The 22,793-nt window shown below is 46.2% G+C and overlaps 2 protein-coding genes across 8 annotated transcripts in view; both read right to left on the bottom strand.

The window, feature by feature from the left end:
* The window catches only part of MX1 (MX dynamin like GTPase 1), a 33,980-nt gene extending 29,607 nt beyond the window's left edge, over positions 1-4,373 (bottom strand). Inside the window, exons 1-3 of one of the 3 annotated variants that reach the window (XM_006076946.4) lie at positions 4,291-4,373; positions 1,569-1,645; positions 800-896 (exon numbers count right to left, since the gene is read on the bottom strand). In XM_006076946.4, coding sequence (XP_006077008.1) covers positions 800-889 — 90 coding nt within the window. In that variant the 5' untranslated portion in view covers positions 890-896; positions 1,569-1,645; positions 4,291-4,373. 3 annotated transcript variants of the gene reach the window in all.
* A 14,954-nt stretch (positions 4,374-19,327) lies between these two features.
* Positions 19,328-22,793, bottom strand: part of MX2 (MX dynamin like GTPase 2) — a 37,491-nt gene continuing 34,025 nt past the window's right edge. For 4 of the 5 annotated variants that reach the window (XM_044938082.1, XM_006076943.3, XM_006076945.3 and 1 more), the window contains one exon: positions 19,328-21,382. In XM_044938082.1, the coding sequence (XP_044794017.1) occupies positions 21,143-21,382 (240 nt within the window). In that variant the 3' untranslated portion in view covers positions 19,328-21,142. 5 annotated transcript variants of the gene reach the window in all.

The following is a 22,793-nucleotide window of genomic DNA, read 5'->3' as shown; positions in this document are numbered from 1 at the left end:
ACTGTCGGAGATATCACAATGACACTTAGGAGGTTTGAGCTCGAGACCGAACTATGATGTGGGCATGTGATCTCACAGGGCTCCTTGGGCCCAGTGCCTGGGCCCAATTCTTACACCAGCCCATTGGCCTCTTGCCTGGATTTTCCAGACCAAAATTACACCCCAACCAGGTGGCTGAGATGGTAAAGAATCCTCCTGCAATACAGGAGACCCTGGTTTGACGCCTTGGTTGGGAAGATCCCCTAGAGAAAGGAATGGCTACCCACTCCAGTATTCTTGCCTGGAGAATCCCATGGACAGAGGAGTCTGGCAGGTTACAGTCCATGGGGTCACAGACAGACATGACTGAGTGACTAACACTTTCACTTTCAAGATCAGCTAAGGCAAAACACTAATGGCTTTTGGCTGTAAGAAAAGTGAAGTCTCTCAGTCATGTCCGATTCTTTGCGACCCCATAGACTGTAGCTTACCAGGCTCCTCTGTCCATGGGATTTTCCAGGCAACAGTACTAGAGTGGATTGCCATTTCCTTCTCCAGGGGATCTTCCCGACCCAGGGCTTGAACCCGGGTCTCCCGCATTGTAGACAGACGCTTTACTGTCTGAGCCACCAGGGAAGTCCTTTGGCTGCGAGAAGGGCCCAAGCAGAATGAATTACATCTTTGCATCCACATATAGCCCCTGGAGAGATGAGGAAGCGAGCATCCCTGGGCACCAATGGCATCGCTGTTATCAATGGGCAGCCCACAAGTGAACACAGTTCATGTCCACATGGACAGCGGTTTTCAGGCATCAACTTACAGTTTCATGTTCCCTCACCACATCATCACTTCCATTTAGACTGGATTCAGGTGAATTAGGTTCTTTGATATCCAAGTCAGAATGAACCATCTTCTTCCTTTATCAGTTCAGCATAAATCAAGCACATCAGGATTAACACAATTCAGGAGCTGGGTACATTCAATCATGGAACCAAACCCACCATAAGACACACTGGGACTGAGTGGGAGATCAGAAAGAAATGACAGGAGAACTCCAAGGAACCAAATGTCAGATGAAGATATGCTCCATCCCAGCTCAGTGGTCTTCAAAGACATGCTTCTGGATGCCAAAAGCTTTTTAAAAACTCTGTATTTCCAATCATGATTATAGGGTGAACATCAAAAATTTTTTTCACCATAAATTTAAATAGCAACAAAGAATGAAATTTCTAATGCATTTTAAAATTTACGTTTAAAAATAAAATTACTGTAAGACTCTTTCCAATGTAGATGAGGGATTCTAAATATTTGATAATACCCAAACATTTTACATATATATATATATATATATATATATATAGCATAGCTTGCATGATCTTAGTTCCCTGACCAGGGCTTGAACTCAGGTCCCCGCAATGAAAGTGTTGAGCCCTAACCACTGGACTATATGTTAAAAATTTGTAATTTTTTTTCTGGGACCATAAGCTTCTAAATATTAAGATTTATGTAATAATCTTGGATAAAAGTAAATGAAAATATATTTCTCCTAGGACTTGAAATAAATGTTATAAAAAGTATAAAGCACTTACCTCAATATACCTTCCTTTTACTTGACAATGTAGTGCTGACTAGTTGGTAGAAATGCAGAGCTCTGCTCCAACACCGCCTTGGAATCAGGCAAAACATACAAATTAGACCAAAACCCAATGAACACAATACATGTCAGTGCTCATCGCCATACATTCCATTGCTGAGAATGGTGAAGATGCAGAGGGGATGTGCTTTGAAGGAAGTTCACAGTTCCCTGAGTCCTTTTGTAAACCTTAAATATTTAAATTCTAAGGTTGAAGGATAAAGCAGAGAGACTTGCTGTCTGTGTACTGAATCAACACTTTTTTTTCCTGATGCTCTTCTTGTATATTCTCTAGGGACCCTCCCCCAAGGCCTATGCGGATTTTGGATCCACATTGAAAGGGCAAGTTGAAAGCGCAAGCTTGCTTAAAAAAAAAGGGTGGGGGAGGGATGGATTGTGTTCACTGTATAGCGGAAGGGGATTTTGAAAGGGGATCAACTTTAAAGAATACTTATGGAATCTGGCAATTTATTTCTTAACCACCACACATCCCCATGATTTCGTGTGCCCAGGGGCTCCTAGGCTGGAGCTGGGGCCCCAGGTTAAAGACCACAACCTCAGCTGACCTTACTGTGCCCAGTCATGTGGCATCATTGATCCCCAGGGCTAGCACTCAATGACCATGGGTGCTTTGAGAACAAAAAAGTCTCTCTCTTTGTTTCATAAAGTGACATTCCCTTGAAAACCAAGTCTTGTGAGTTTTGTCTGTACATCTTAAATATCTGTACCTATCTCAGATAGTCTTTGAAAATCAATTTGGATCTCTGGGGCAAGGCCATCTCCGTAATAAAAATCAGTGTTTTACTTACTCGTCACATTCAGCACCTGGCTGCGCTTGTCGAACTGAACAGCCCAAATAATTCAGTCCAGGTAATCCTTTAAGAACTTATATTTGCTTTTTCTCATGGAAGTGTTTCGCCTTCCAAAAACTCACTGACATTTAAATTGTTTATGATTGTAATAGGGAGTAACAAATCTGACACTGTATTAGATCTGTTTCTTTAACTTTTCCCTTTATATTCCACTATTAGGGGACGCACACTGACTGAAACTGCCCACGCTGGCCAGGCACCACGGTAACCATTTGCATCAGTTGTTTTATGACAGGAGGTCTTGGTAAGAAAAGGGAACTAATAAGTCACCACCAACAGAAAGAGTTTGGGAAAAGTCAGGAGACACCACATGTCCAGCCACCTCCCAGAATCCTTCTCGCTGGCATCCATCTTGGCTGAATAAGGTGTGCACCACCAGGGAGGACCCTGAGTCAGAATGATTGGCTAAAGACAACCTGGAAACTAACCCCATCACCATAAAATCCAAGACTGCGAGCCACTTGGCGGAGCTGTTCTCCTGGGTTCCCTTACCCTCCTGCTCTCCACCCGGGTGCCCTTTCCCAATAAAATCTCTTGCTTTGTCAGCACATGTGTGTGTCTCCTTGGACAATCCATTTCCGAGTGTTAGATAAGGGCTCAGTTTCGGGCCCTGGAAGGGGTCCCGCTTCCTGCAACACTATTGCTTTTGCCACAAGTTAATCATTAAAGGGATGTTCCCTACAGCTTAAACACAATGGCCCCCAAGGCAGGATGTAAAATTAAAACACTTTTTCAGCTCACAAGAAGCATTCTGACCCAGCCGCCTGTGAATGACTACAATAAAGAAAAAATCAACACATCCCCTCTTACTTCCCTAAGTCCAACAAAAACTTGATTTAAAATTTGACTTATTAATTCCGCGAATGCCACCCCCGGCTGCTCCGCGTGTTGCAGGTCTCAGCAATGCCTGGGCTTTCGGCCAGCCACCAGTACTGTCCTACCTCGCTCCACCCGGAAAACTAACTGCGCCGGCCCCACACCATCGCATCCCGCTGCACAGCTGCTGGAAGCAGCTCTCCATCCCCTGGGTGACCGGTCCTCCGCGCAGGGCACTTCTGCGCATGCCCCATCTCCGGCCAGCCCCGGCTTTCTAAAGGGAAGCTCCCTCAGGCAAAACCTGTCCGCGGAGACCCTCGGCTACAACATCCCTCTTTTCAGCGAGATTGGGGAAGATCCCTGGGTCGTTGCGCTTCCAAGGATACCGCCCAGCCCCCGGCGTAGAGTTGTTTGGCTTGCACTCCTTAGCTCCCTCGGAGACCCTCTTTACCTGCTCTGCTCCACCTTCCTATTTCTTCCGGCAGAAAAGTCGCCAGTGCTTGTTTTTTGACGCGTAACTCAAAAGCCTTAGCCGCGTGTCGGTGGGAAAGCAGAATCAAGTATGCTCTGAACCCAGCCAATACTGCATTATCATCATCATGTCATCATCACTATTGCGTGCTAAGTCGTTTCAGTCGTGTCCGACTCTTTGAGACCCCATGGACTGCAGCCCACCAGGTTCCTCTGTTCATGGCATTCTCCAGGCAAGAATACTGGGTTGCCATCACTATTAATCATTTTCATTCTTACTATTACTGCTGCTGCTGGTGCTAAGTCGCTTCTGTCGTGTCCGACTTTTCGAGACCCCATGGACTGCAGCCTACCAGGCTCCTCCGTCCGTGGGATTTTCCAGGCAGGAGTACTGGAGTGGGGTGCTATCGCCTTCTCCTAGTCTGCGCAATACCGGTACCCCAGAGCGCTCAACTCCCAGCCAACGCCCAAATGCCCCAACCCGCGGAGGGTGCCCAGACCCAGGAGCGCTACACTTACCCGTCCCCAGCGCAGAGACCGGCAGGCTCCCAGCGCTCACCCTCCTCGGCTTTATTCAGCGCTAACGCCGCCCCTAGCTCTCTGCCCCGCCTCCCCGTCCTTCATCTCCTACCAAGCCCCGGAGAAACGAAACTCAGAAAGTTTTCAGGGCTGCTGGATCGGAAGGGAAACCGAAACCGAACGGGTGGCGCACTTCCGCACCGGCGCCTCCCGAGGTCGCTGCTCCCCTCACCCTCAGCTGTATTCTCCCAAAGGCACTCTAGGTGCGCCCCGCACCAACAGCATCCCTAGGAGCTTGCGGGAAATGCAGATTCTCGGCCCGCACCCAGACCTGCTGCCTCAGAAACTCGGGCGCAGGACCCAGCTACCCGAGCTTTATCTGGCCCTTCTGAAGTTCCTGGCAGTTTGAGAACCTCTGCTCAAACAGCCCCGAGTCATCCAAAGCCGAAGGTAGCTTGGAACCTAGCTGGTCCCTTAACCTTTGGTTGTTTGAACAGATGCATTGATAACTGGGTATCAAACTCCTGCTGTAGGTTCATTGGGAACATTCCAGCCCCGGAGGGATTATCAAGCATGCTAGGGAGCTACCCCCTTAGCCCCCTCCTCACCCAGACCTACATCAGGCTCCTTTCTCAATTTTCCTTATCCTCTTCAAGCACCGGCCCCTCTCCCCACCTTTAAATCTCTTGACCACTCTGCTTGTCATGTGGGATCTTGGTTTCTTGACCAGGGATCAAACCTGTGCCCCCTGAATCGGAAGCAAAGGGTTCCCGGAACCACCAGGGAAGTCCCAAGCCCTCCCTGAAGTTTAGCTCATTTGATTTCTTCAGGATGGAAATGAGTAGAAAGGGGGGGACCAAGGTCAAATAGACCCAAAGATGAGCCCTCCCGGAGGGCTTTGGGAGTGAGGAGTAAAATTTCATTTTGGAAAGGGCTGGCACCCCACCTCCATTCTCCTTGGCTCAGCTAAGAAGCCTGGACAAGTGTCCTCCCCACAAAGACTCCTGTGGTTAGAGAGGGTCTCCTACCCGCTACACAAAGACCCAGAACTGCCCCTTTTCCAAGTCCTGGGGTCAGATGTCAACTTAAAAAAAAAAACAAAACTGCACACCTAAAAAAATTGAGAATTATATTTTACTTGGTGGACTTGCTGAGGACTTACCCTGGAAGACAGCCTCTCAGACTGCTCTTAGGGATGGCTCCAAACAGGTCAGAGAGGAGCCAGAATATATAGGAGTTTTTGCAAAAAAATCCAGGTAGTGAAAATATTAACAAAGTTACTGTTACTTAAAGAAAAACCAGACATCTCAAGTTCATGAATTCAGCACTTATTCTATGTATGGGAAGATGCAACAGTCTGGGCTCCTTGAAATTGTTCCTTTGATGTGCACCTTAGCCGTCTAGGGCCAGCATCCTGCTTTTCCTCATCCTGAATCCCTGAAGGACGTACAGTCACAGGTCAAAAAATGCAGTGGGTGCTAGCGTGATGGCTGCAATATCTTTTGTCTACTGATATGGCAGGTGACATTCTTCAGCCACATCGGGAAAACTTGGATAGAACCAATTTCAATGTCGTGGCACCCAAAAGAAGGGGAGGGGGCCACACAGAGCAGCTCCCTGGCGTGAAGTCTGGTATGTAGCCCTCTGCTGGGGTCTAATGGGAGAACACGGGCTTCCCCAGCAATTTTCAAGGAACCCTTGCATGGCTGCTTACCCATCCAGGCCTCAGTTACTTCCTAGTTACAAATGAGAAATGGAATATTTCCTGCCATATCAGTAAACAAGGATGTCACAATCACCAGCCATTGTAGCCACAGCTTACCGTGAACTGGTGAGCCCTAAAGAAACTCAGGAAGGAGAATACTTGCCATCTAGCAGCCATCATGGTACTCTCTTCCAAAAACACAAGAGAGGATGCTACACATGGACATCATCAGATGGTCAATACTTAAATCAGATTGATTATATTCATTGCAGCCAAAGATGGAGAAGCTCTATACAGTCAGCAAAAACAAGACCAGGAGCTGACTGTGGCTCAGATCATGAACTCCTTATTGCCAAATTCAGACTTAAATTGAAGAAAGTAGGGAAAACCACTAGGCCATTCAGGTAGGACCTACATGAAACCCCTTACAATTATACAGTAGAAGTGACAAGTAGACTCAAAGGATTAGATCTGATAGACACAGTGCCTGAAGAATTATGGATAGAGGTTCGTACCATTGTATAAGAGGCAATGATCAAAACCATCCCCAAGAAAAAGAAATCCAAAAAGGCAAAATGGTTGTCTGAGGAGGCCTTACAAATAGCTGAGAAAAGAAAAGAAGTGAAAGGCAAAGGAGAAAAGGAAAGATAAACCCATCTGAATGCAGAGTTCCAAAGAATAGCAAGGAGAGATAAGAAAGCCTTCCTCAGTGATCAATGCAAAGAAATAAGGAAAACAATAGAATGGGAAAGACTAGAGATCTCTTCAAAAAAAATTAGAGATACCAAAGGAACATTTCATGCAAAGATGGGCACAATAAAGGACAGAAACAGTATGGACCTAACAGAAGCAGAAGATATTAAGAAGAGGTGGCAAAAATATACAGAAGAACTATACAAAAAAGATCTTAATGACCTGGAAAACCACTATGGTGTGATCACTCACAGACATCTTGGAGTGTGAAGTCAAGTGGGCCTTAAGAAACACCACTACAAACAAAGCTAGTAGAGATGATGGAATTTCAGCTGAGCTATTTCAAATCCTAAAAGATGATGCTGTTAAAATGCTGTACTCAATATGTCAGCAAATTTGGAAAACTCAGCAGTGCCCACAGGACTAAAAAAGGCCAGTTTTCATTCCAATCCCAAAGAAAGGCAATGCCAAAGAATGTTCAAGTTCAGTTCAGTTCAGTTCAGTCGCTCAGTCGTGTTCGACTCTTTGTGACCCCATGGACTGCAGCACACCAGGCCTCCCTGTCCGTCACCAACTCCCAGAGTTTATTCAAACTCATGTCCATTGAGTTGGTGATGCCATCCAACAATCTCATCCTCTGTCATCCCCTTCTCCTCTTGCCTTCAATCTTTCTCAGCATCAGGGTCTTTTCCAATGAGTCCGTTCATCACATCAGGTGGCCAAAGTATTGGAGTTTCAGCTTCAGCAGCAGTCCTTCCAATGAATATTCAGAACTGATTTCCTTTAAGATGGACTATTTGGATCTCCTTGCAGTCCAAGGGACTCTCAAGAGTCTTCTCCAGCACCACAGTTCAAAAGCATCAATTCTTTGGTGCTCAGCTTTATGGTCCAACTCTCACATCCATACATGACTACTGGAAAAACTATAGCTTGGACTAGGCGCATACAAAGAAAAGCTGCTAAATTCCTTAACTTGGAATTATCTGGTTTTCTGTAATTTATAAAAAAAAATTTTGGCATTCAAACTACCTGCCGTTTGTTGCAAAACATCTATATAACCTGGCTTCTCCCCAGCCCCCTTGTTCTCAGAGCAGTTTCCCCAGGGTCACTTGAGATGCTGTCTCCTGGGCTTGCAGTCCTAAAAGTTTCTGTTGAATAATGCATACCTCCAAACTTTTAGCTTGCATGTATTTTTTCAGTTGACACAAAGAAGAGTGAAGACTTAAATCTGAGGCATGATCCTAATTCTTCAAACCACAGGAGGCTCTCCCCTTGACTCCTGTACACAAATGAACTCAGGAAGAGCCACTGGCAAAAGTGAAAATTGGCCAGGGCAAAAGTCACTGCCCAGGCCAGAACTAGGAACAGGTGAGTGAGGTGCCTGGAGTTCAGTGTTTAAAGAATCACTCCCTGTCAGTAGGTCAAGTGTATCCTTAACATTGGTGCCCAGATGCTTCACGCTCCTCCCCCTCTTGCCTCCTGGTCTGGGATTTTGGTACCTGCTGCTTCTATATGCACCTTAGAAGGTAGTTCCCTAAAGAGCCCAGGGTTTTGTTTGGGACGTAATTCAATAATAAGACAATAATAGCTTGTATGCTCTAGGCCATAGTATGTGGGTGCCACCCTGAGGAAATAACTCACCTTCAGAACCACCCTGTGAGGGGAGTAAGATCATCACGCTCATGTTACATATGAGGAGACTGAGGCCAACAAGTTAGGTTACTCTTGGGCCCCTTGACTAGGAAGTGGGGGAGCTTAGACTGCAATCAAGACATTTGTTCTTAAGCCTGGGTTCCCTAGCATCTTCTCTCCATGCTAAAGCTGACAAGATGCAGCTCTTGTTCTTGGGAAGTTCACAACCTTTTACCTGACTTGTGGACTACTCTTCCCCTACTAGAGAGACACTATATTCTACCAGGTAAGTGTCAAACTCTTAGCCCTTGAGAGTTGCCCTCCAGCCTCAGCACCCCACTCACCACCCACCACCCCTGATCCCACTTCTGCTGACCTAACTGTCATCCTGGGCTCCCAGAGACATGCTCCTTTCTGGTCAAGCCCCAGCTGTGTGTTTCCTGTCTCTGCAGCTACCCTGGACAGCTCCTTCTAAGCCTGGGTCACACCTCTTCCAGCCTGGGTCGCACCTCTTCCACCTCTCCCCTTCCGTGGGCCTAATTAGCTCAGGCAAAGATGCTTTGCATTTTAGATGGATGTTCTGCATAGTGCGGATACAGCCACCTCCTCGGTGAGGCTGTCATCTTGATAAAGGCCTATCAAGCTTGGATGCTCCAGTGCCTAACTACTTACCAACAGTGATTGCTTAGTAATCATGTGTGTGCTTAGTCACTCAGTCGGGTCCCACTCATTGCGACCTCATGGACTGTAGCCTGCCAGGGTCCTCTGTCTATGGGGGTTTTTCAGGCAAGAATACTAGAGTGGGTTGCCATGTCCTCCTCCAGGGGCTCTTCCCCACCCAGGGATTGAACCCATGTCTCTTATGTTTCCTGCATTGGCAGGCGGGTTCTTTACCACTAGCGCCACCTGGGAAGCCCTCTACCCTCTTCTTACTGTTTCCTAACTTCATTAAAGTGTCTGGCAAAAACACAGCATCCACAGGAAAGCATTTGTTGCTGGTCAGTTGCTCAGTCGTGCCCTACTCTTTGCAACCCATGGACTGCAGCATGCCAGGCTTCCCTCTCCTTTACCATCTCCCAGAGTTTGCTCAAACTCATGTCCATTGAGTCGATGATGCCATCCAACCATCTCATCCTCTGCCTCCCCCTTCTCCTCCTGCCCTTAATCTTTCCTAACATCAGGGTCTTTTCCAGGAAAGCATATCAGAGGCTAAAAAAATCATGCTGACTCCAGAACCCCTCCTGCCTGTGCTGTCCTGGGTGCTCAGGGCTCTGTAGGTCTCTCTGGCCCTTGTCCAGCCCTCTCATCACCTGCTGGCCTGGCTCTGCAGAGGAGAGGTGCACTGGTGTGCCGGGAGCCGGCGAGAGACATTCCACTCGTGACAAAGGTCATGAGGAAGGGGGCTCGGCATACGCAAAGGCGGGATCGAGCCTCGGGAGTGCCCCCGGATGTTCTCGAGCATCTACCCCCCCAAAACCAGAGTCTGCCTACTTTATTGCTTTGTGCTCTCACCTCTGACTTTACTGGGGGCTGTCCCCCACCACCATCTCACTCTCTCTGTCAAAGAGTTAACTTACAGCTCCAATTAATAAAGTTCCTGGGCAATTAGGAGTGTTTAAATCCAAACCCCTCAGATGGCTCTCTAACTCGCCTGACAAGTTTACCCGGACACCTACAGCTATGCATAGGATTGTTTACAGTCTCCCAGCCTCCAGAGGCACGGGAAGCTTAAGATATTCAAATAGCTTAGAGCCTCTCAGAGAATTAGAAACTGTCAGAATAAAACTAGTAAAAGATTTCATTGATGAGCCAATGTTTGTTGCCAAGTTTTCACATCCCCTGAATTGTATCCTTGAATGTGCATTAATTAATATAGTTGGTATGTAGAAAAAATAAGTAGTGGCCTGGTGTTAGTAACTTTAGACCCTTAAGGTAGTAAATTCTTTCCTTTGTAAACCCATTACACATCCACCCTATAGGAACGTAATCTTATCTTCGGAGGATGGCGCCAAACCTTAAAATAATTACTCTTAGAGAAAATAAGTCTTTGTTGATAAGTCCTTGTCAAGAGTCATAAAATGTTAATAGGCCTCTGGCCAGAAGATGATGTAAATCACCTAAACCATTTGTATACGATAAATCTGCAGGAAAGAAACCCTGGTTTTGATAAGCATCAAAGACTGCTGATTTTGCATCCCCTATTGTCCTCTATGTGTAACTTAGGGTATAAAAGCCCCTGTTGAAAATAAAGCTATGGGCCTTGCTCACCAACGCTTGGTCTCCCCATGTCATTCTTCCCTTTAACTTCTAGCTGAGTGTCCATCTGGAGCGTGGATGTCCTCTGCGACCATTTATTTGCCTGGGCTTCTAAGACCCACTCGAGAAGGTGTCTAAGGTGGGGCACCTTCCGCTATTCGAGAGGGCGCCTGCGGCCTCCGTGGTCAGAGCTAACCTGGTGTCACGGGTTATATTGATTTTCCGCGTAAACCAAGCCACTCAGCTTCTTTTCTCCACTGAATTTTCCTACTGAGCTATCCTCATTCTATTCCTCTTTATTATATCTAATTAACATTTGAATAGGTCGCCTAGCCGTCTCTCCTTCGAATACCCTGGATCAGCCGGGGCTGGACCCCGGCACTGGTGTTAATGGGAAGCCGGGCTGAGCAGTCTTCTATGCATCACTCCCTACTTGTAACTGGTGCATTTCCTCAGATACCTGTGGGAAGCGAACGGACCCCCGTGCCCCACTGCAGGGGTGGGAGAGGGTAGAGGCATTCCAACCTGCTCAGCTTGGCATGCCCAGCCTCACCTTGCTCCACCTCCATTGCCTGAATGTAATGCCTCCTCACTGCACAAGAACTTCCAGTTCAGGGCTTTCATCTTCCACCTGGGTTTCTCCCCTGAAGTCAGCCAGCCTCCGTCCTTCTCTAGGCCTAATGGACTTGCTTTCTGGGAGCTCCCCGCCCCAGCTTCCGGCTTCCCGGGACCATGGCTTCATCACACCGTCTTGGTCTTTTCTTGAACGCCCTGTCTGCTACCAGGCCATCAACAGGGCGGACAAGTCGGTGGTGTTTGTTGCTATCCTTGTGATTCAGCACAGTTCCTGACACACAGCATTTCAATAAATGTTTCTAGAATGAATGAGTGAGTGAAGAGTCGGAGGACTGGCTCTGTTCCTGCAGAGTGGCCTGCATGACCACTCCGGAGGTTACATGACCTCCGGAGAGTTCCCCCAGGCCTCTCAGTTTCTGATCTCCGGTTTCCCAGTCTATTCAAGTTGGGTTTCGGTTTCTTCTTCTCTGTTCAGAAAAAGAAAGTCCTACTGGCGCCACCCCGGAGTCCAGGGACCCGGAGAGGAGGGGGCGGTGCGCGGGGTGGGGGGCGGAGCCTCAGGAGACAGAAGGACTCGCGGGAGGTGGAAGGGGTGGAGTTAGGGGTCCGCCCCCCGCCCCCCGGATGATTTCACAGCCTGGCTGTCTTGTGCGCTGCGCGTTGTGGCCGCGCTGCTGCTAGGACCTTGCATCCAGCCCGGACGCAGTTCTTCCGGAGCGCAGGGTTGCGCGGGGCTCCGGGGGGCCTGGGAACTGACCCACTAGGGTCATGCTCCCCTCTCTGATGCTGGTCAGGGCCCTGTCAGTCCCTGCTGAAGACTGAGTCTGGTGTCACTGCCGCGTTTTCTCTTCTGTGCGGGTGACATATATCCGTGCTTCTCAAAGGAAGGTCCCCCGGCCGGCAGTATCGGCTTCACCCTGGAGCTTATTAGAAACGCAGGGTCTGTCACTGGTGGAGCTGAGTTGGTGGCCCTGGGACGAGGCTTGGTGGTGGTGTTAGTCGCCCAGTTGGACTCTTTGCAACCGCGGGGACTGTAGCCCACCAGACGTCTTTGTCCAAGGGATTTCCCAGGAAAAATACTGGAGAGGGTTGTCATTTCTTCCTCCAGGAGATCTTCCTGACCCAGAAATGGAACTCCCAGGGATCAAACTCGCATCTCCTGTCAGATCTCCAGTGTTGCAGACAGATTCTTTACTGTTGAGCTACTTGAGAAGCTCTCATGTGGCCCAATGTGGAGTCTCTGGGGACGGTTGGTGGCCATTCCAAAATCATTTTGTCCTGGATAAGGGCCAGCTGTCTAGCTGGCATTCATCGTGATCACTTGGCGAAGGTTTGATATTCCAATGGAGGAGGCAACAGTGCATGTTACCTGCCTTCCGGGGAACTCTCCCGAGGGGAATGGAAATTGGTCCACCCAGGCTGTTCTTTATACCAGTTTCCTGCAAATTCCAACTCAGTTCCTCCTCTGTCTGCAACTGAGTTCCATGCTTTATGGAATAAAGTTGAATTTCTGTGTTAAAATTGCCATCTCTTGGCTATGGAGCATCTGTGGAGTGACCACATCAGGTGTTGGGCTAATTTGTCTACACACATGATCTGGAAGATTGCAAAAATAAATCAAATGGGAAATGGAGCTCAGAGAAACGGACTTGATCTGGGGTGGCCTTGGCCTGCAGCGGCTTGCAGCAGGGTTGGCTTCCCTACCCAGAGAGTGAGGTCAGGCCCCGGCAGTGAGAGCACTGAATCCTAGCCATTAGACCACCGGGGCCAGTGGCTGGTGATAAGGCCCCGGCCCACTGGCTGTGTAGAAATAAATTTCCACAAAGAGTGAAACAAGTAAAGTGTTTATTAGGAGAAAAAAAGAGTAGGTGTGAATAGACACACACGGGTGGGCTCAGAGTCACGCCCTTATGGTAGTTTGAATTACTTACATGGGGCATTTCTTCCAGGTTTCCTCTGGCCAATCATCTTGCTTTACCTGGTTCTGTGGCTGTATTTGGTATATCTTGGGAACCTCCCATGTGTGCACACATCTCTTAGCCAAGTTGGATTACAGCTAAGAGGTCCCCAGGTAGGTTGACATCACTACCTGTAGGGAGGGTGCCAACTCCCTCCGTTTTTGACCCCCCAAGGAGCCTTCCTGTGCATGTGCAGTCAAGAAGGTCGTCTTGACCTTGAGGATGAGAAATATGTGGTCTTTGTCTCTTATCTGGACAGGGCTCTTGCCAATGCCATTACTGTTAATCTTAATTGTCTATCTAGAGGCAAAGCCAGCTATTGACCTTGTTCCTGTTATTATTTCTATCTGGAAGTTATTTCTGTCTGTAAATATCTAACCTATTGTTGTTCAGTTGCTAAGTCATGTCTGACTCTTTGCGACCCCGTGGACTGAAGCACACTAGGCTTCCCTGTCCTTCACCATCTCCCAGAGTTTGCTCAAACTCATGTCCATTGAGTTGCTGATGCCATCCAACCATCTCATCCTCATCATCCCCTTCTCCTCCTGCTTTCAAGCTTTCCTAGCATCAGGGTCTTTTCCAATGAGTCGGCTCTTCACATTGAGTGGTCAGGGTATTGGAACTTCATCTTCAAATGTCTGACCTGGAACCCATCTATCTTCTGCCTTCAAGTGCAGCTGACTGGCCCACGGCTGGACTGAAACTTCAGGAAAGACCCTGGGCCAGAGGCACCAGTCTGAGGCTCATGTGAATTTCTGAGTCAAGAAATGATGAGGAAATTTCAGGGCTAAAATTTGGAGTAATTGGTTATGTAAAAATATAATAACCATTATACCATGTCACTATGCATATTTAAAAGCAGAGACATTACTTTGCCAACTGAAAAATGTATAAAGCTCTGCTTAACCTCAAAAAGAGGGGTACTCTTTCTACCTCTTTCTGATGACTATGTCAAAAGCTTTCTCTATCCTTTCACTTTAATAAAATATATGCTGCATGAAGCTCTGAGTGACTGAGACTGTGTCTTTGGTCCCGGAGAGAAATTTTCTCCTTTAGAGACCACGAGCTGGGCACCATTCGCTGTAAGCTATCACAAAAAATAGTGACTTTATCAAAGAGTTAGCCATCCAAGAAGATGGTGAACTAGAGTTCTAGAGGACCATCTTACGGGGGTCTGGATGCTAATTTCTTTTATAGAACAGAGAGGGGGAGGAGGTGAGGAAGTGAAATAAAAAGGCCAAAAGTCTTGCAAAACATCTCCTGGTTTCACAGTCTTGGGGAGTAGTTGTGTTAATTTCTTCTTTGCTGCAGTCATTCAGAGGTGGGCAGGTCAGGGTGTCTCCTTGTGAGCTGAACAAAGGCAGTTTGGTTTAACATTCAGGTAGAGGGGCACCATCCCCAAGGCAGGCCATTACGGACTTGCCAGGTGGCTCTGCAGTAAAGAATCTGCGTGCAATGCAGAAGACTCAGGTTCAATCCTTGGGTCAGCAAGATCCCCTGGAGAAAGAAATGGCAACCCACCCCAGAATTCTTGCCTGGAAAGTGCCACGAACAGAGGAGCCTGGTGGGATACAGTCCATGAGGTCACAAAGAGTTGGACACAACTTAGAGACTAAACAATGACAACATAGCTATAGACAGAACAAAAGCAATGAAAAGCAGAGGTCAAAGTAAAAGAAACAGATCCAACATGGAGTCAGATTTTGTCTGTTATATTATCACTGCACCATTGATTGGGGAGAATATTCCTTCCCCACCCCACCTCCCCCCCAGTATGGAATCTCAAGGGAAGGGAGGGGAGAGAGTGATACTGAGCAGGATCTTGTGGGGTTCCTGAGCACAAAAGCCTTTCTGTGTCCCCTGTTTCTTGATTACAGAAAATAGGCTTCATTCAGCCTCCCTTCCTGAGTTCCAGCAGTTGCCGATTAGGGAAGGGAGGTGATGCTGAGACAAGGGAGAAACAGTTAAGAGGCAATAGTACAGCCTTGGACCAAGGTCCTGGTTCCCCATCAAGGGATGTATAAAACAATATCTTTGAGCTGTTCTGCAGATACTGAAACTCTTGCCAGGTGGGAGAAATTAGTGGTATGCCCATAAGTGCATAGACCCCAGTATAGTTGGAACCAGAGGTTGATTCATCACCAACCAATGAGAAGAATGTCCACAAGCTGACCATGTCCTCTTTGAACCATTACCCTAAAACTTCTCACTCCCCTCTCCACGTTGGGACACACAGTTTTGAAGGCATTAGCCTATTGTGGCCCCCTTTGCCTGGCAAATCAATAAAGCTATTCTTTTCTACTTCATCCAAATCTGTCTCCAAAAATTAATTCAGTGTGGGGGTAGAGAGGCTGGAATCAGCTTCAGGAGGGATCATATTCAAGCATAGGCAGATCACCAGATTTTGATCAAAGCAGATTTCACCTGTAGGAGCAGGTCTGCAGTGTCCAAGGGTAGAGGAGAAAGGAAGGCCCCCACAAGACCTCAGGGAACCCTGCCCCTCTGCCTGAATGTTAAACATAACTGCTTTTGTTCATTTCACAGGGAGACACCCTGACCTACCCACCTCTGAATGGCTGCAGGAAAGAAGAAATTAACCTCCCCCTCCCCAAGACTGGTGAAACCAGGAGATATTTTACAGGACTTCTTTTACTTTACTTCCTCACCTCTTTCCCTTCTCTGTAAGCTGTCAGAGGCTTAACATACAGTGAATGATCAGACCACATGTGAAAAATCTGACCTTCAGGCTGGAGCGACTTGTCTAGGAAACCAATCAATTTTTTCGGTAGCCAACCAAGGAAGTCAGCCTGTCTTAGGCCAACTTGTAGGAAGTCAGATCGCCGTTTCCAATAGTCTGAGAAGTCAAACAGTAACTCCTGGAACAATTAGCTTCAAATGACCAGGGATTTGTTACCAAACCAGGTCTGTTTGCAGCAGAGAAAGAGTTTATTCACAAAGCAGCCAAGAGTGGGGAAGAGAGAACAAGTCTCAGATCCACCTCCCAGAATATGAGGGAGTTGGAATATTTATGGGGTAAGCAGGGTGGTCTTAGAGTTGGGGAAAGGTGGTGGAGATGGAGGAAAAAGCTGAGGTCATTGGCATTCTGCACAGGCATGTCTGGGTTGCATACATTGACTAAAAAATTATTTAGAACCTAAAAGTTGAGAGTTACATTTTATTCAGCAGGAATTTTTAGGACTTCAAGCCCGGGAGGCAGGATCTCAAGTAAACCCAAGAGAACTGCTCTGAGGAGGCAATGGGGGGAGCCGGGATCAGTAGAAGTTTTTGCAGCAAACAGGTACTTGGAGCATCAAAAGATTACTGCTGCTAAAAGAAAACTAGATATCTCAAGTTAAGGAGTTGAGCACTTTTCTAAGTATGGGAAGATGCAAGAGTCTGGGCTCACTGAAATCTTATTCCTTTGATATGCACCTCACCTATCTGGGGCCAGGATTGTTTGTTTTCACATACTGTTTCCTCAGGGCTCAATTAGGGTGTAGCTGTAGTCTGATGGCTGCTAGGTGGCAGATATTCTTTTCCCTCCTGACTTGCCTTGGGGACACGGGCTCACCATCAGCTGTGGCTGCAGTCACTGATCACTGTGACATCACTGTTTACTGATATGGCAGGAACTAATCCATTTATCACTGGTTTCTGTGTGGGGCTTCCCGGGTGACTCAGATGGTAAAGAATCTGGCTGCAATGTGGGAGACCCAGGTTCCATCCCAGGGTCAGGAAGATCCCCTGGAGAAGGGAGTGGCAACCCACTCCAGTATTCTTGCCTGGAGAATTCCATGGACGGAGGAGGAACGGGGTGCACAGTTTCAATTCGGTTATAATGTAACCACCACGTGGCATTTCTGGGGCCTCCAAGTCCTTTGTGTCTGAGCGCAGGATAGAATTCAGCAAGAGGCAATGTGATAGATATGAAGTGATTTATTAGAATATGAAGTTTGTGTGACTTATAAGCAGGCAGGCAAGAGGGTGCTGCACCTCAAGAAATTAGTGGGATCCAATTCTATAATCAAAGGAAACATGGGGAGGGGAAAAAGACCACTTTCTTCCTCTTTACTGAATAGACATCACACTTCCATCATCAGCTCCACTTCAGGCAGGCGAATTTTCTTGTGCCTACATGGTCAAGTCCGGACTGTCACGTGCAACAGAAATGAGCAAAAAGGTGGTAACATATGCTAAAAATAGAAAATCATCTTCGGTTTTAGTATAATGTCACCTTTTCCATATATATATATATATATATATATATATATATATATATATATATATCTCGGAGAAAGCAATGGCACCCCACTCCAGTACTCTTGCCTGGAAAATCCCAGGGACAGAGGAATCTGGAAGGCTGCAGTCCATGGGGTCGCTGAGTGTTGGAAACGACTGAGCCCCTTCACTTTCACTTTTTACTTTCCTGCATTGGAGAAGGAAAGGGCAACCCACTCCAGTGTTCTTGCCTGGAGAATCCCAGGGATGGGGGAGCCTGGTGGGCTGCCGTCTATGGGGTCGCACAGAGTCAGACACGACTGAAGTGACTTAGCAGCAGCAACAGCAGTGCAGAGGATGGTATCCTAGGAATCATTAACTTACTGAGCTCACTGGGCAGGATGTGAGTCTCATGCCACCATTGTGTTTTTGTTTGGGGGCATGTTTCATGTTTCTGTTGCATGGTTTTGTTGCTAAGTGAGCCTGCTTGGTTTTGAGGTTTAGAAAACCACTTGAGTGCTATCTTGAGTGATCATTCACTTCCAAGGGTCTCCCATACTTTTTCTTTACTTACAATCCCTTAGTGGGATTAACTATTTAATCACCTCTTTCTTCCCTGTACTCTGTCCCTACCAAATGAAGTCTCACTTTTTTGTCCCCACTTTTAACTTAAGACTGTAAAGAAAAAGAATTGTTGCCTGACATTCCAGTTCTCAAGGATCAAGCCATTGGGCAGCACAGTTGCCCACCCACAGTGCACCTGAGGGGAACACAGGAGCGGGAAGAAACAAGGAGCACTCTGTGCTTGGATACACCAGCCCTTAGATACCAATCGTGAAGATGTACACCAAGGAAAAGTTTCAATGGCCCCAGATTCTTGCATCTTCTCCTATTTAGAAAAGCACTGAAATCATTAACTTGAGATATCTGTTCTTTGTGACCAGCAGTAATCATCTTATGCTTGACCACATGTTTTTCTTGGGCTTCTCTGGTGTCTCAGACAGTAAAGAATCTGTCTGCCAATGTAGGAGAGCCAGGTTTGATCCCTGGGTCAGGAAGATCCCCTGGAGGAGGAAATGGCTACCCACTCCAGTACTCTTGCTTGGGAAATCCCGTGGACAGAGAAGCCTGATGGGCTACAGTCCAGGGAGTTGCAAAGAGTTGGACATGATGGAGCATGCATGCAACACACATGTTTTTCCTAGCAAAAAATGTTCACAAATATCCTGTTTTCTCTTTGGAGCAGCTTCTCAGTGCAATCTGAGCCTTCATCCCCCTCCCCCCCCCACTATAAAGCTTTCCCACTCCTCTGCCTGTCCTTGAGTTTCTGCCAAAATGTAAGCAACCGTGGTTGACCCGCTTGCTACAGCCAGCTGTAAATGAGTAACTTTGCTTGTCCTTGTGGACTAGGAATGCCTCCAGAAGGAACCGACCTTGCTCACACCTGGATTTCAGACTCTTGGCATCCAGAACTGTGAGAGAACAAGCTTCTGTTGTTTTAAGCCACCCAGGTCGTGGTACCTTGTGTTGGAGTCTCCCCGGAAACTCACACACCTGATACTGAGCATCTTCCCCAGATGCCTCGCACCTAAGTTTTGGGGTCAGTCCTGTGGTGGTAAGTGAGAAGGCTTGGTTGAAGCTGTGTGCATGTGCACACAGGTGTGAATGCATGTGTACACATGTGTGAAATGTACCAAGTATTTAGGTGCAGCTTTGACTATACAAGTTATGACAGAAATGATAACATCAGATTTCATTTTTCTCAGATTCTATTGTTCACAACTGCATTTATACTGTGAAGGGATTTGATTCTTTTCTTTCCTTTAGTTCTGCTACTATTTGTACCTGTGACCCAATTCATAAAATGAGGGGGAAAAGTAAAAAATAAGAAAAGTATGATACCTAAACTGAGACCAATGTTTGTCTTTTAAATTTTCTCATAATCTTCAATTTTGATATTACATTTCTTTAAAATCAGAGTAAATTTGTAAGACATGGATTCCCACTTGTACCACTTTTATTTAACATAGTATTGGAAGTTCTAGACAGAGTAGTTAGGCAATTTATGGAAATAAAAGGCATCCAAGTCAGAAATGAAGAATCAAAATGATTTTGCTTCACAGATGATATGACCTTGTGTGTATTAGAAAAACCATAAATATACCACAAAACTATTATAACTAAGAATGAATTCAACAAAGTAGCAAGATATAAAATCAACACATAAAAATGATATATGTAAATTTACATGTATGTAAATTAGCAGTGAATGATTTGAAAAGGAAATTAACAATTCCATTTACAAAAAAAACAAAATACTTGGTAACTAAGGGACTGAAAAACTTGTACACAGAAAACTATAAATATTGCTAAAAGAAATTAAAGAAGACACAAATAAATGGAAAGACATCCTATGTTCACGGATTGAAAGATTTAATATTGTTAAGATGCAAGCACTACCCAAAGCAATCTATGGATTCATTACAATTTCTATCAAAATCCCAATGACCTTTTCTTTTTGCAAAAATAGGACAATTCATCCTAAAATGCATATGGAATTTCAAGGAAACCTGAACAGCCAAAACTCATGGGAAAAAGGACAAAGCTGGAGGACTCAGAGTTCCTGATTTCAAAACTTACAAGTCTACAATTATCAAAACAGTATGGTAATGTCATAAAGACAGTCATATAGACCAATGGAATAGAACAGAAAGCCCAGAAACAAGTCCTTGCATATATGGTCAAATGATTTTTGACAAGGGAACTAAGATCAATAGGGAAAGAACAGTCATTAAAAAATATGGTGCTAGGAAAACTGGATATCCATATGCAAAAGGATGCTTATCTAACATGATATACAAAAATTGTCAAAATATCAAAGAACTAAATGTAAGAATTGACTGGAAGAGTCTTAGAGCTGAGGAATTCTCTATAGACCTAGAGGTAAAGAAAAATTAGAGGGAAAAATTGCTGGCAGCTTTGAACACCTGCTTTGGGACACATAGTCTGTAAAAATGGTTTCACTTAACCCTCCTAAAATTGCTGTGAAGTCATTATCTTAGTTCGAGGGAGAAAATAAAATTATCCATAATCCCCCAATCTAGAGATGACCACTGTTGTGAAGCTCTATATTTAAAAAAAATGTTTTTCATTATTAAATTTCTCTTTAAGACTTAATACAGCAATGGAGCTCACTGCATTCAGAGAAACTAAATTAAAAATGGTATCACTCAGCCGCTGATATCTCTGGGGGGCTGGGAAACATCATCACAGCAAATGATGGGAAGCAGGTGGTACGACTGAATTTATAAGAAAAGGACCAGCTAAGGGACACCATTCCAAACAACCAAACTGGATTTAAGCCACAGCCTCAGGTAATCCCCACCATTCATTTGTTCAATGAGATATTTATTAAGTGAACTACTATGCACCAGAGGCCACGAAAGATTCTGGAAATACAAAAGAATAAGAACTGACCTTACCTCTCTGAGGTCTCCTAATCTAATGGGGAGGGGTGACAAGTGAACAAAGAATGGCAGTAGTATTTAAGAATACTGTAACTGGGGGATAGGGGACCCAAGTACTGGAGAGACCCCTCTTCACAGAGGACGGGGAAGACCTCCTGGAGGAGGTGACAGCTCTGAGCGGCTCAGGACTTCAGATATAATCTCTTGTTCTGAGTGCAGTACAGCAGAGATGGATGCAGACAGCAGCAGAAAGCTCTAGCCCCAAACAAGAGGCCAATTCCTGGACCACCTCCCTTAATGATCATGCACATAAGCAAAACCCAGAAGAACTGCTGTTCCTTTGGCATTTACCCCTTGAAATGGGGGAATTCGTAGAGAGCTTGCTGTGCCTGAGTCAGCCGAAAAATCTTCTCCTTCAGGAATTTCCTCTTGGTAGCTGTATCACTCTGTTCTTGAAGCAGCCAGGAATAGTGCTGTGTGTCCTGTAGTAGCTGCATCATGGCTTTCTGGACCTTATCACCATTCTCTTGGAGCATAAAATACTGAATGATGAATGGGATCTGATTGGCGAGACGTTTGCTGGTTTCCTGGAAGAAGGGGTAAGAGGGGTCAGCTGGAGGGGTCTATGGTTGCAGAGAGAAGTTCCTTGGATGCATGCTAAGTCCTGGGGTCCTGTCCACCTCCACTCCAGTGGTCAGTACCAACCAAGGGAAGGATCTATTTGGGTTGCCTCATTTTCACTACTCAGGTATTCCCTCTGACACTAAGATCCACCTGAAGGCCAGCAGAACCAGCCACCTTCTGGACATCCCAGTCTTCCTGGAAGGGATCTCCTCCTCACTTCCACTCTCCTCCCTGGAGAGACCTCCTGGCAGTGAACCCCGGGTCCCTTCTGGGAGATGATCGGGACATATTTCAATGCTTATTTCATTCACTTGTTTCATCAGCATTTCCAGTTTGCCTGACAGCTGGACCCCACATCTGGGTCACTCTACTTTCTATCCTAATCAAGAAAGGGTTTCAGGAGTTGGGTAGTTTAAAAGCTACCTTCTTGGACTTCCTTAGTAGTCCAGTGGCTAAGACTCTGCATTCCCAATGCAGAGAACCTGGGTTCGATCCCTGGTCAGGGAACTAGATCCCATATGTCACAACTAAGATTCCATGCAACCAAATAAATAAATAAAAATTCAACTAAAATAAAAAGCTACCTTCTTTTCCATGCACCCTAATACTTTAATCAATGGATGAAGCCTTAGAAACCATGAAGTCAACTGGACCACAAAATTTAGGGACAGGCTTTTTCACTTCCACTTTGTGGGACTTAGTTTGAGTTTGAGGCACTCTGGGTACCCTCTGAGAACCTGCAGGAAAGCTAAAACATAGCCAGTAAAGTTAGTGCTTATGTTTTGCTGTATTCTGATCATAGTAATTTAGGAATTTATGCAGAGAATAAAATATAATGAACTTTGGAGTTGGAATTAATTTTGAGTACTGCTGCTGCTGCTGCTAACTCACTTCGGTCATGTCGGACTCTGTGCGACCCCATAGACGGCAGCCCACCAGGCTCCCCCGTCCCTGGGATTCTCCAGGCAAAAACACTGAAGTGGGCTGCCATTTCCTTCTCCAATGCATGAAAGTGAAAAGTGAAAGTGAAGTCACTCAGTTGTGTCTGACTCTTAGCGACCCTATGGACTGTAGACTACCAGGCTCCTCCATCCATGGCATTTTCCAGGCAAGAGTACTGGAGTGGGGTGCCCTTGCCTTCTCCAATTTTGAGTACATGTTCTGCTAAGATGAAAAATCTGATTTGGGGCAAATTAATTAAAAGTGTCTTATTAGGGTTATTGTCCCTGGTGGCTCAGATGGTAAGAATCTGCCTGCAATGTGGGAGACCAGGGTTCAATCCTGGGGTGGGGAAGATCCCCTGGAGATGGGAATGGCTACACACTCTAGTATTCTTGCCTGGAGAATTCCATGGACAGAGGAGCCTGGAGGGCT

This window comes from Bubalus bubalis, chromosome 1 (genome assembly GCF_019923935.1).
Source record: "Bubalus bubalis isolate 160015118507 breed Murrah chromosome 1, NDDB_SH_1, whole genome shotgun sequence".
Classification (NCBI taxonomy): Eukaryota; Metazoa; Chordata; class Mammalia; order Artiodactyla; family Bovidae; genus Bubalus; species Bubalus bubalis.
Note: the sequence above shows the minus strand (reverse complement) of the source record. Positions and strands in the feature narration are given on the sequence as shown.